Below are 14,031 nucleotides of genomic sequence, written 5' to 3'. Positions count from 1 at the left end.
ATATATATATATATATATATATATATATATATATATATATATATATATATATATACTTTATTTTTAATTAAGTTTTGTTTTTTATTGTAGTTAACTATAATAACCCTGACACATACACAAAAATGTGTGCTTACATTTTTATTTTATTTTGCACAAGCACTAACTACTAACTACTCAAAAACATTTTCACACTTACTAAAAATATAACTTGCAAAATAATAATAATAACATTAACTCTGCCTGTCTGTCAGTATATTGCATCCTGTTGGAATCATGATGGTGATCCAGTGCAGCTGTTGAAGATCAGCGAGAATGTGTCCAGATTCCGGCAGTGTTTGAAGGAGAACCCTCGCTACCTCCAGGACAAAGTCCAGCACTATTTTAAGGTAATGAACCCTAAAACTAGAAAACACTGAAAAAATGGACCAAAAAGTTTAAACTAAATAGGAAATTGTAAAACAGAATAATACAATTAAAAAGCAAACTAAATTACAAATGATTGTGGTCGTTGTTTGAGTGATTTAGAAAAACAGCATTTATAACAAGATGTTTGTTTCATAATTGCAATTTTTTTTTTAGTACATGTTTGCTCAGTTAAGTAATGTGTTTCAGGATAACACCCATCGACTGACCCTTACCATGAGTCCTGATGAGAGCTTCTTGGAGAAACAGGCTGAAGCTGAGGAACAGAAGCTCCATCAGAAGATACAGAACCTTAGCGATGCAGACCACAAAGACATCTATGAGAAAGGTGTGATCATGAGACCACAGGAAGGACCAGAATAATCAGTCTCCTTCTCTTGTGTAGATGGTTTAATGTCGTTGTTGTTGTTGCTTCAGGTTTGCAGCTGTTGGCCGCTCAGAGCACGGCTCAAGACGCTTCCTGTCTACCTGCATTAAAGGTGTCCGACATCGAGCCGATCATTCCCTACACACCTGTACAGCCGGGAAACGCAGGTGAAATGCACATGCATACATATAACAAGCACATTCAAAGTTAAAATTATAGATGCAAAAAACTATTTCCTACATTTACTGTCTAGGCGGTGTACCTGTACAGTACTGTGAGCAGCCCACCAACGGCATGGTGTATTTCAGAGCCATGTGCAACCTCAACTCCCTCCCTGAAGACCTGAAGATCTACGTTCCTCTGTTCTGCAGCATCATTACTAAGTATGAAACATTTGGGGTTTATCACTGCTACATACTTTAGCATGAACTTTATAATATCCATTATATACCAACACTCAATCAGACCAGTCTATGTGAGAATATACTATTTAATGTTTTATTATTTAATATGTTTGAAATCGTGAGCATCCAGCAGTTAGATATTTTTACTTATGAACAGATGCAGTAATATATTCCGTATATGGATGTGTGGATTATGCATATTTGGTACAATATTGGCCAATGCTGATATTTATTTTTACACTATAAATCTGTGTTTGTTATACTATTTCTAAATCTAGTTCACAAATCTAGTAAATAACACTTAATAATAATTTAAATGGTTAATAAGTAATGACTTAATATGTAATGCCAAAAGTGTAAAATGCCAGTTATATTGAATTTTTGTTTTTCAAAGGTTTCTATACATATACATGCATATATATATATCTGTGTGTGTGTGGGATTATGTGAATTGGAAACACTTCCTATAATGGTCTAATCAGACCTTTTCAAGTAGTTAGGGAGGTTTATTTTTTAATAAAGATAACAAAATATTGGCTGCAGCCTACATTACCGTTCAAAAGTTTGGGGTCTGTAAGATTTTGTAAAATGCGTTTGTCTCTTATGCTCAGCAAGATTGCATTTTTATCAAAAATACTGTACAGAAATGTTGCAATATATTATTACAGTTTAAAGTAACCATTTTCTATTGTAATATATTTTAAAATGTAATATATTCCTGTGAAGCAAAGCTGAATTTTCAGCATCATTACTCCAGTCTTCAGTGTCACATGATCATTCAGAAATCATTCTAATGTGCTGCTTAATATTTTTGTGGAAACCATGCTACATTTTTTTTCGGGATTCTTTGTTGAATAGAAAGATCAAAAGAGCTGCAGTTATTTGAAATGTTGTAACATTATAAATGTCTTACTGTTGCTTTTGATCAGTTTAATGCATCCTTGTCATATAAAAGTATTAATTTTTCAAAAAAAAAAATTTTTTTAGGTGTCTAGTATTCACCAAAAAAAATGGTTTTAAGTCAGATATTTATATTTAAATATTTATAAACTGATATTTCCTACTGACACACTACAGCAAAAGATAGAAATAACTGACTTAAGAATTTTTTGTTGGTGAAAATACTAGACGCCTGAGACTTTTGCACACTTCTGTGTATACAGTGTATAAAGTGTGTGTGTGTATATATATATGTGTGTGTGTGTGTGTGTATATGTGTATATATATATTTAATACTGACCCCACAGAATTGTAATGATCATGTAATCGCAGGTTGGGCTGTGGAGAGCTGGATTATCGTCAGCAGGCCCAGCGTATTGAACTGAAGACTGGAGGGATGTCTGTATCTCCACAGATCATACCGGACACTGATGACCTTGATCTGTATGAGCAGGTATCTCCTTCATGTGAATTTACATAAATATGATGCATATCCATTTTTAAAGTGGGGGTGATTTGATATAGTAGCTAAAATCTCAGAACTGCTAGCCAGAAGGTTGTAGGTTTGAAACTATGAATTGTTGTGGAGCTTGTGCTTGCATTAGAGCAAGTATGCAATCTATGCTTTTCTCTTTATTCATGTTTTTAGGGTATTATCCTGTCATCTTCCTGTCTGGAGAGGAACCTGCCTGACATGTTTCAGCTGTGGAGTGACATTTTCAACTGGTTAGTCTTCTTTAAAGAGACAGAAAAATAAATGTTTCAATCTCTGAATGATTTTAAACTGACGCAGAATCTGTCCTGCACATCTCCAGCCCTCGTTTTGATGACGAGCAGCGTCTGCGTGTGCTGGTCATGATGTCAGCTCAGGAACTGTCCAATGGCATCTCGTACTCCGGTCACATGTACGCGATGACGCGTGCGGCTCGAAGCCTCACTCCCACAGCAGACCTGCAGGAGGCCTTCAGCGGGATGGACCAGGTGAGTGCTGGGATGTTGATCTCCAGTCTTTGACAGCTTCGAGTAGAATAAATCGTTGTACATTTATATTTTGATTTCAGGTGAAGTTTATGAAAAGAATAGCTGAGATGACTGATCTGACTTCAGTTTTGAGGAAACTTCCCCGGATAAAGAGACACCTGTTGAATCCGGAGAACATGAGGTACATGAAAAATGAACTAATGAAAGTTTTATGTAGAATTGGTCACACAAGCCTTACCCATGTGTATTTATTGAAAGGTGCCTTTACATGGTTTTTGTAGGTCTTTCCTGACTGGAAAACATATTTCGTTAGCGTGTCCTGCTTTAAACTATACTTGGAAATGTTATTACTCAGAAAGTGCATTAATGGGCATAATGGAAAAGTTCTCATGAAAAAGTATTAGAATTTTGGTTACACTTTACTTGAAGGGGTGTGCCTTCATAGTCATGACATGACACCTACATAATCATGACATGACACATGAAGGTTTTTTTATGCATGCTTATGACAACTGTCATTCATTCAGTTATGTAATTTTTAATGCAAAGATGACATTGTTTGAGATGTCTTTGTTATGGGCTATGGTTAGGGGTAAGGGTAGGGGTAGGGTTAGGTCAAATAATGTCATATTTGCATTAAAAATTACATAACTGAATGAATGACACTTAATGACAGTTGTCATAAACATGCATAAAAAACCTTCATATTCATGACGTGTCATGTCATGATTATGAAGGTGTCATGTCAGTCTTATGCACACCCCTTCAAGTAAAGTGTTACCAGAATTTTTATCAAATTGAAAGGTTGTATATAAATAATAATTTATATATCAATATAACATTTTTAGTTAGTTTGTAAAAAATAATATTTATAATATAATAATAAAATTAATAATAATATTTTGAATGTTTTTATTTTTATACTTTGTGTTTTCATTTTAATTGTTTTAGTTATTTTATTGTGTTTTTGTAACTTTTAATAGTTTTGGGGTTTTTATATATGTCTATGTAGTTTTTTTTAATTTATATTAAAGTTTTATTTTTTAGTACATCAAACTAAAGTAAAACTACTTGCTAGTTTTTATTTCAAGTAGCTTTTAATGGCTTTAGTTTTACTTTCAGTTTTAGTCAACCATAATAAGTGACCATACCATATCATTACATAAACTCATAATCATATATCATTACATAACTAAAATAAGAATTAGAAAAAAAATGTTTAAAGTGAATAAACAAAATACAATTTTTAACAAATAACTTGACTATAAATTTACATTCAAATGTGATTATGATGCCATGGTTTCAGGTGTGCAGTGAACGCCACGCCGCAGAAAATGTCAGAAGCAGCTGGAGAGGTGGAGAGGTTTATAGGTAATATAGCAGCCAACAGGAAGGAGCGCAAACCTGTCAGACCAACCGTTGTGGAGGTGAGACGCCACACTTTTCTTTTTAGAAGACACAACTTTTCACAATCAGTTAAGCTTTGATTTGTTTGTTTTTCCTCTCGTAGAGAGCACTAGATCCTCAAGCTGGATCATCTGCGAGTCGGAAACTTATCTCAGTGAGTGCGCTTACAGCAACATTCAGGTTTGATTGATCCGTAGCGTTCTCACCGATCTCCCTCTTCATCCTGCCAGGAGCCTCATTTTAAACCCTGTCAGATGAAGACGTATTTCCAGCTTCCGTTTAATGTGAACTTTGTCAGCGAGTGTGTGCGGGCCGTCCCGTTCACACACGCCGATTACGCCAGGTACAACAAACACACTCTTGGAAAACAATGTTCATTATGCTCATTCTCATTACAAGTTTACACGCACATATTTATTGAATTAAATTGATATCACGATTATGGTTTTATTTTGATTAATCATGCAGTCCTTTGCTTATTCACAATCTGTCATCTGTTGTTCTCTCTCAGTCTGTGTATTTTAGCAAGGATGATGACTGCCAAGTTCCTGCATGGAGAGATCAGAGAAAAGGGTGGGGCTTATGGAGGCGGAGCTAGAATGGGAGGAGGCGGCCTGTTCTCATTTTATTCCTATAGGTACATATTACACATTTCATTGGATCTGATACAATGTATCCATTAGTGTGTTTCCTTCATATATAATGATGTTTAAGTTCCAAGTTGATCATGTTTTATTATCTGATTTATCATGGCAATCTCTCAGAGATCCGAACTCCACCCAGACATTGTCGGCTTTCCGTGGCGGAGTAGAGTGGGCGCGAGCGGCAAAGTTTACCCAGCAGGACATCGATGAGGCCAAGCTCTCAGTTTTCTCAGCCGTTGATGCACCTGTCGCCCCCTCAGATAAGGGTCAGTAATGTGGGCTGTGTCTTTGGACACTGAATGACATTTTAGCCCATCTGTGAATTATTACTATAGTTGTTTTAGGTTTCCAAAGGATTCACGGTTCTTTTTCAAATTTAAAATGTAAAAAAAATTTATGATTATTAGCTTTTCTTGGGTAACCCTGGTTTAGATGTTTGTACACGTGGATGTTTTGTGATTTGATTGTTGTTTACATTTTGGGAAGTGTAGAAGTGTTTAAAATGTTCAGGTGCTTAAATATTGTTTTGTTTTTGTTTAAATGCCTGTCAATAGCCTGTTGCATGAAGCTAGCTGAGAGTTTCAGAGTAGGTTTAGAGTTGACAAAACTAGAGATGCACCGATCGACCGGCCAGGTCGGTAGCCGATAATGTATTTGTCATGCAAGATGAGGCTTGCGCAGCCTGAGTGAGAGTGTGAGCGAGACTTGTGCAGAAATCAAAATAAATGAGCGCAACAGCACACACAGAAATTTCTAGATGCATGTAATAAAAAAAATGTAGGTACGCAACATTGCACGACCAAGATGTTTCAGCATGATTGCAATGCACGTTTTTGAACGAATCAAGTTCGTCGTTGATTCAGTAACCCATTCATAAAGACCATTGTGACTTGCCTCGTTTCTGAATGAATCAGTCATTTGAACGAATCTGTTGAAGGACTAAATGGCTCACTCATTCAAACTGTCATTTGCCGCCACCTACTGGTTTGGTTTCATATTTAAAACTATCATTGCATTTTCCCCAACATTTTTTATTTGTATGTTTAAAACATTTTTTAAAACATTAATCGTATACAATTTTTCATGCATTCGAAATTTTGCAGTGTAAATGCATTAATGGCACCTCAGCTTCATCAAACAGTCTGTGCAAATACATCTAATGCCACTTCAGATGCAGCTTCTGTGTTTCCTGCAGTGGAAAGATGGAGTTTGTTATTACTGATTTCATTTGAATGGTAGTAACAGCTCTACAGTTTCTCATTATTCTAACTGAAATAATTGAAACGATGTAAGAATTTAATGGGAAAGATTTCTACCTCTTTTCTAGTCACAGAGCACTTTATTTTGAGAGTTGTTTAAGTGAGAGAACATCTGTAACTTTGTCCAGATTGGGGGAATTGTAATGTTTAATAATTTTTAATTATGTAAATATTTTTTTCCATTAAAGTATAGATTTTTGTTTGTATATGCTGTCAATTATAGTTTTTAGAAACTAAATCAGAATCGGCAAAAATCGGTATCGGCAGGTCACACTTACAAAAAAAATCGGTAATCGGAATCGGCCAAGAAAATTGCAGTCGGTGCATCTCTAGACAAAACCAAACAAATCCAACCTGGCTTAGAATCAGGTTCATTGGGCTCACAAAGCTCGATATAACCGTTCTTGTCAACTCGCAGAGTTTTTGATTAAATGTGACACATGCAGCAAACAGCCAATCACACAAAGTGTGGTACACAAAAGGCTAATCTTTAGTTGGATTCACTTCTCGCGAGAGTCAGCGCAGTTCACTTTTCTGCTGAAGATTGAGATGTTATTAAAAATTGAATACATTCAAATGCATTTACAACTTAAGGCAGGAATAAACACTTCTGCTGCAGCAAAAGTTCGAGAAGGCAGCGGAAAGAAAATATGACTATGCAAAAGGAATCAACTGAATTTAATTATTTATATAGTTTCACACAAAGCTCAAAAGGAAAACGTAAGTTTAGTAATTTTAAAAGCTGGATATAATAACGCGTATCCATATGTGTGTATATATATATATATATATTTAATTTAAATGCAAAGCTTAAAATTAATTGCCACTTTATATAATAATTACATGAATATATTAATTTTAATCAATTATATACTATAAATATAATAAATAAGTAGCAGCAAAAGTCGAGCAATTTTGTCTGACTGTAAACTGCTTTAATTTGAAGTGAGAGATACGGGGAGTGGCTTCATTGTATCAGCCACTTTGCTCACAGCTGATTGGTCCATTTTTGGTTTGCGATTTCTAAACCAAATAAAACCTGCTCCGGAGCAGGGTAGCTAAGTTACCATGGTGACGAAGCCCGCTCAAAACCAACCCACCTTCTTGAACCCGAAAACTCAAGAGTTTGCTCAAATGAAACGCGAGCTTACCTGGGTAAAAATCAAAACCGGCTTTGTGCTACAGGTCTCAGGTGTTTGGATGTTGTTGAGTTTGTGTTCTTGGATATTTGCTCTCTAGTTCACCAGGACCTTGTTATTGTGCTGTAGGTTTGGGGCGTTTTTTAAACGGCATTACAGATGAGATGAAACAAAGATACAGAGAGAGACTGTTCGCTGTGACTGATAAAAACCTCATTGACGTCGCTGGCAGGTAATAAAACATTTAAATGTATATAATATAATTATTAGTGCTGTCAAACGATTAATCGCATTCAAAATAAGTGTTTTTGTGTACATAATATATGTGTGTGTATTGTGTATATTTATTATGTGAATATAAATACACACACATGCATGTTTAGGCTATATTTAAAAATGTTATGTTTATATATTAAATAACACATTTATAAATTATATGAATATACATATATGCATGTAAATATTTTCAATAAATATACATGCATGTGTATTTATATATACATAAATCAATTAATCAAAATATAATAAATTCAATTGGAAAAAATATTTATGCTTGAATACTGGTGCTATATTTATATTTTTTTGTATTCATATAATATTTACTTTGTGTGTGTGTGTGTTAAACAGGTATCTTGGTGTCGGTCAGCAGACATGTGGAGTGGCTATTCTTGGCCCGGAAAATGAAAGCATCAGAAAAGACCCATCCTGGGTGGTCAAATAGACTTTTTACCTCTCTTCTTATTATTAGGATTGTGAAAGACACGCGCACACACTCCTGGATCACACACAAATCAAGTCTTGTTCCGTTAGAAGAATGTGTTTTCTTCCTTACAGGAGTCATCATGAGGAACAGAGGTGCTTAAAGAACCTGAATTAAAGTTCTCTAAGACTACTTTTGTTGTTAATGGACTCCATCTTTTTATAACAATGTCGAAAAACGCTCATATGATTCTGCAGTGTTGTAATTTGAGTGAGATTTATAAGTTAGAAATTATTTATGAGATGTATAGAATTATAATAAACGTGACCATGTTTAACTAGAATTATTATTTTTTTTAAACTTGTACTCCTAAGTTTCAAATTTTAATGACTACACACTCCTGGATCACACACAAATCAAGTCTTGTTCCGTTAGAAGAATGTGTTTTCTTCCTTACAGGAGTCATCATGAGGAACAGAGGTGCTTAAAGAACCTGAATTAAAGTTCTCTAAGACTACTTTTGTTTACACAACATGTTGTTAATGGACTCCATCTTTTTATAACAACGTCGAAAAACGCTCATATGATTCTGCAGTGTTGTAATTTGAGTGAGATTTATAAGTTAGAAATTATTTATGAGATGTATAGAATTATAATAAACGTGACCATGTTTAACTAGAATGATTTTTTTTTTAAACTTGTACTCCTAAGTTTCAAATTTTAATGACTTTTTTTGTTTTGGCACTGACATTTTTGTCCTCTAATGACCTTAGAGTAACTTTTTAAAATTGATGCACAAGGATTAATAATGAAACAAACCACACCAATTACATTTTAAAGGGAGTTTATGCAGCATTGTTAGCGTGTACATCATAACAAACACACACTAACACAACGTCTGCCTTGGCACAAAGTGCCTGCACTAACACACACCACAGAATAGCAGCTTGGAAAACTCCTTCAGACTCCAATCAACTAAAACAAGGTGCAGTTGTGAAATAACATCACTATAAGCCAGTGAAGCATTCATACAGATAGCTCCATATTCAATGAAAATAAGAATATTAGAATAAATATGGAAATTTTGCATATTCACAAAATATACCACTTGGCCCCATTTAAAAGGGATGATCAGCTAATCGCTTGAGCGTATGGATTGTCAATCACAACACACTGAGCTACTATATTGAAGGATCTCGTGGCTGTACGTCTATGGTTACAGTTTAAAGAGAACTGCTTTACATATACTGTATATGATTGTGTTCAGGTCAAGACTATGGAATCACAGGTCTTCACCTATAATAAATACATTTTTACTTGCAAGACAATTTGGTTTTACATGGGGCTGCTGCTTTTAAATGGCAGAGATGTCTTTAGTCCTCAGACGGACGATGTGTTCAAGCTGGCCTGAATCGGACACGTCGTAGCTGGTTTTGTACTTGGCCAGAATCTTCATGAGCGGACGCAGTCGGAGCCACCACTGTTCCTTCGGGATCCTGTGACTGGAAATAAAACATGAACAGTATCAGGTCAAAGGAACTTGTCATTTTAAAATGTTTTTAATGTGATTTTTTTTTAAAGGGAATATATAATGGAAGACATAAGGAATCATTTACATAATTTACAAATTATGCTTTATTGAGTTAAAAAGAATGTATTATGAAGACATAGACAACTCTAAACTCCTTCTCAAGTCCACCCGGACCATTTATTAAAATTAAAGTAACAACTAAATTAAGACTAAATTATGACTGCTTTTGGTGCACGAAACATTTTTTAACGTTACACTTTTATTATTAATGTTAATGCTTGTTTACAGGGCTACAGAATTTGGCCAATTTAGTGATTTGTGCATCAATTTGACAATACACAAAATATTAAACAAAGTAATAAATATTACAATTTATATATTTCACTCTAAAATAAAAAATATATACTTTATAAGTATTTAAGAAAATAATATAATTTTATTGTACAGTACAATTGTAAAATTACAATACTAATATTCATGGCTGACTGAGGAAAAAATGGCAACACTTTAATATATTATAAGAGTAATTTGAATGCATTGTAATACACCTTATAATGCATTGCATGATCTTTAGAATAATTATAACCACAGTTATAATATATTATTATACTAATCTATTCAATGTTACACCTGTAGAAACTAAGTATAATGCATTAAAACGCATGACAAACAAACCTTCAAAAATGATATTGCATTTTAACTTTGTTTGCAATTATTTATAAAAAGATATTATGCATTACTTTGTACATTATGAATACGTGAATAATGTTACACATAAAGGCTCTAAGTATAGTGTTACCAAAAAAGTAAAATGTTTCAAAATAGAATCCTTTAAGAGTAGCCTTGGAAACAAATATTAGGACATCATTTTTAAGATAATAGAATCAGCTTTGTGAAGCATGCTTGTTGTCTTACACAAAATCTGTCTCATCCTTCAGCTGTATGACAGGCTGGAAGACCAGGGCCCTGCGCCGCATCCCCAACAAACACGCAGAATCCTCGGAGTTCGCAAACACACGGCCTACGAAACGCACAAAAATATGGTACTGCACAAAGTCTACAAGCAGTGCAAAATGACCAAAGATATAAGCATAATAACACTGCTTCAAGTGAACTCAAACAATATCATTTTGAGATTCAAATAACTTACCTTCACCTGAGCCAACCAAGGAAAGCAAAATACAAAGAGCAAAATAAAATAGCACTGTGTGACAGTGAAGACCAAACATTTCTTATATTAAAGGTGCACTAAGTGATTTTTGAAAAACGCTTTTGACCACAGCGTCGGACCGAGTCTTAAAACACACTTGTAGCCAATCAGCAATAAGGGAGCGTGTCTTGTAATGATAGCGAGAAAAGAGCGCTCAATTTGAGTGCACAGGAATGCTATTAGCAGAACGATTATAGATAGAGAGATGACAGATAAAAAAACAGGAAAATATCAGAGAAACAAAACATTAAAAAGAATAACGTTGATTTTGCTTCGTTTCACACAACTTATCCGTGTTGGCTTTTGTTTGAATATGCTTGTGTGTCATCTTCATTTGTTTCCACGATCGTCGTTGCCATGGTTGTGTACGTACGTGTGGGGCGGAGATTTCAAAATAAGGGCGAGGTCCTGTTGGGGTATGGACGTGTTTGTTTTGGTGCTTTCAAATATCAACATCGTTTGGCAAAAATCGCTTAGTGCACCTTTAATATATAATTCTTATTATATTATATTTCTTAATATAATGTATAAATTTGTTATAAAAAATCTTTACAAAAAATACCAATATTGTATTAATATTATTGTATTTAATTTATTATTAAATTATTATTAATTGTATTATACACACACACACACAATTAATGTAATAACATTTTTAAAAACATATAACAAAAATAGTCAAACTATTTATTGATATTTATTATTATTATTATATTTTAGTGCTTTACATTAAACATGTTATCAAATTTTACATCCAAATCTGTGCAACCCATACGTATAGCAAACACAGATGCACTAAAAAAAATTATCATGAAAATGACGATCCTTTTAGTTACTTATATATATGTATGTATAAATGATATATAATTTATATGTATATATAATTTATTTATATAATTCTTAGCTACAGAATTATATAAATGTATGTGGTGCAAAAATGTGCTCTAAGACTATCAGCATTTAATTTCCTGCAGCAGTGTTGAATATGTATGTTTTCTGTTGCTCTTGTAACACAAATCAGTTCTGCATCTCTACAGGAGTGATTTCTCTTTACCTTCTCTGTAAAACTCTTTGAGCTTCTTGGAGATCCACTGCATGGCTTTAGCAGCGATCTTGGTGCCAAAGTTCCTGTCAAATGGGGAAGGAGCACCACCCTACACAGCAGATGAACAATATTCTGATCATGTCCACAATTGCATTTGTGTGTGTAAGCAAATGTGTGTGTGTGTTTGTACCTGCTGCATGTGTCCCAGGACGTTCTTCCTGCAGTCAAAGACTCCTTTGCCCTCTTCACTGTACAGCTGGTAGATGAAGTCAGTGGTGTAGTTCTCACTGCAGTTCTCATTCCTGTAAAATACAGACACACACATACAATCACACCTCACTGCTTCTACACATATAGAGCTACATGATACACAAATCCAGTGTATTCATGCTGTATGTAAGAGAGCTAGATCATACCTGAGCACTAAACCTCTCTGGATGCTGGTCTTCATCTTCTCAGTTAAATGTTCGACGTTAGACTGAAAAATAGAGCACTCATAAAAACTCAGCATGATGCTGACGTTCTCTCTCTCTTTCCTTAAATAGTACACTCTGCTAAATATTTCTGCCTGCGTGTGGGACAGAGCATGCAGAGGATGTGAAGGGTACACTGTAATGCCTGTGTCTGGCAGAAGGGTGCAGACTTGACCTTTGACCCTCAACTATTAAGAATCATTGATTTGGCTTTGGTTACTGTATGTTCATAATGAAATACTAGCTAGACACACATGTGGGATTTTTTTCCCCAGAAAAAAATAAATAAGTAAATAATTACATATACATACATGCATACATAAAACATTTTCAGCAAACACACTAAATTGATCAAAAGTGACAGTAAAGACTTTGTTATAACAGATTCCTATTTCAAATAAATGCTGTAATTTTGAACTTTCTATTGATCATAGAATCCTGAAAAATATGCATCATGGTTTCAACAAAAATATGAAGCAGCACAACTTGTTTTCAACATTGGTAAAAAAAAAAAAATGTTTCTTGAGCAGCAAATCAGCAAGAATGATTTCTGAAAAATCACGTGACACTGAAGACTGGAGTAATGATGCTGAAAATTCAGCTTTGCACCACAAAAATTACATTTTAAAATACTGTATATTCAAATAGACATGTTATTTTAAATGTCAAGACAAGTCAAACGAGTGTGTAAATGGTATGCAATATGCATGCAATATATTATATATGAGTTACATTAAGAACAACATGTCTCTGAAATGGCTTTCAAAACTGTCCTGGAGCAGCCCAGCACTGTCTCCCTCATCTAACACACCCGATTTAAGGAGTCATTCTTATCTACAACTGCTCCGGCATCGAAGTAATGGCGGACTGATGACAGCTCACTCAGGCAGGGCTCTACACTTATTTTTCTTTTTAGGAGCACTTGTGCTCCTAACTTAAAAAATTTAGGAGCACGTTCAAAATTTTAGAAGCACCTTCTAATCAATAATCCAAAATGTTATCAAAAATTTGCCTTCCCATTACGAGGTGATATTTGACTCCTTAAAGTGATTTAAAGTGGAATTTTGTTTTTACCTTTGTAATGGCATTTTTCTAACTTCATTAAAAGTATGTCATCTTTTGTCAAATTCTTTAAAATTTATATTTTATAAGCTTTTTAAAAATTGTAATTAAAACGACAGAATAAGAACAAGTAGAATAAGAAACATAAGTTACCAATCAAATGAAATCAGTATTAACAAAATTAATTTGTAGAGGTGGCACAGAAGAACACAAAAGTGGCTTGATGTACTTTCAGACATTTAATGAGGTTCAGAAGTGGCATGAGTGCAATTAAATCCATAAATTCATGATGAGATTAATATTTTAAATATAAAATTTTGAATATAGAAATATTAAATTATTTAAATAACTGAAAAGATACTTTAAAAATAAAGCTAAAACTGCCAGCAGGTGGCGGCAAGTCACTGATTTTATCACTGAATCATTCATTCAATTGATTCATTCGAA

At 34.1% G+C, this 14,031-nt stretch overlaps 2 protein-coding genes across 2 annotated transcripts in view; one reads left to right on the top strand and one right to left on the bottom strand.

The window, feature by feature from the left end:
- pitrm1 (pitrilysin metallopeptidase 1) overlaps positions 1–8,600 on the top strand; it is a 19,356-nt gene extending 10,756 nt beyond the window's left edge. Inside the window, exons 13-27 of the mRNA XM_016259435.1 lie at positions 252–386; positions 613–751; positions 841–957; positions 1,044–1,173; positions 2,467–2,587; positions 2,783–2,859; positions 2,949–3,114; positions 3,195–3,295; positions 4,421–4,541; positions 4,625–4,675; positions 4,752–4,864; positions 5,033–5,158; positions 5,286–5,431; positions 7,693–7,795; positions 8,191–8,600. Coding sequence (XP_016114921.1) covers positions 252–386; positions 613–751; positions 841–957; positions 1,044–1,173; positions 2,467–2,587; positions 2,783–2,859; positions 2,949–3,114; positions 3,195–3,295; positions 4,421–4,541; positions 4,625–4,675; positions 4,752–4,864; positions 5,033–5,158; positions 5,286–5,431; positions 7,693–7,795; positions 8,191–8,284 — 1,740 coding nt within the window. The 3' untranslated portion in view covers positions 8,285–8,600. The remainder of the gene's footprint in view (positions 1–251; positions 387–612; positions 752–840; positions 958–1,043; positions 1,174–2,466; positions 2,588–2,782; positions 2,860–2,948; positions 3,115–3,194; positions 3,296–4,420; positions 4,542–4,624; positions 4,676–4,751; positions 4,865–5,032; positions 5,159–5,285; positions 5,432–7,692; positions 7,796–8,190) is intronic.
- A 399-nt stretch (positions 8,601–8,999) lies between these two features.
- Positions 9,000–14,031, bottom strand: part of LOC107572986 (ATP-dependent 6-phosphofructokinase, platelet type-like) — a 27,125-nt gene continuing 22,093 nt past the window's right edge. Inside the window, exons 17-21 of the mRNA XM_016259422.1 lie at positions 12,466–12,527; positions 12,240–12,351; positions 12,059–12,158; positions 10,710–10,815; positions 9,000–9,765 (exon numbers count right to left, since the gene is read on the bottom strand). Coding sequence (XP_016114908.1) covers positions 9,618–9,765; positions 10,710–10,815; positions 12,059–12,158; positions 12,240–12,351; positions 12,466–12,527 — 528 coding nt within the window. The 3' untranslated portion in view covers positions 9,000–9,617. The remainder of the gene's footprint in view (positions 9,766–10,709; positions 10,816–12,058; positions 12,159–12,239; positions 12,352–12,465; positions 12,528–14,031) is intronic.

This window comes from Sinocyclocheilus grahami, unplaced genomic scaffold, assembly GCF_001515645.1.
Source record: "Sinocyclocheilus grahami isolate Dianchi unplaced genomic scaffold, SAMN03320097.WGS_v1.1 scaffold1844.1, whole genome shotgun sequence".
Taxonomy (NCBI): domain Eukaryota; kingdom Metazoa; phylum Chordata; class Actinopteri; order Cypriniformes; family Cyprinidae; genus Sinocyclocheilus; species Sinocyclocheilus grahami.
The sequence above is the reverse complement of the archived record's forward strand: the minus strand, read 5'-3'. Positions and strand labels throughout refer to the sequence as shown.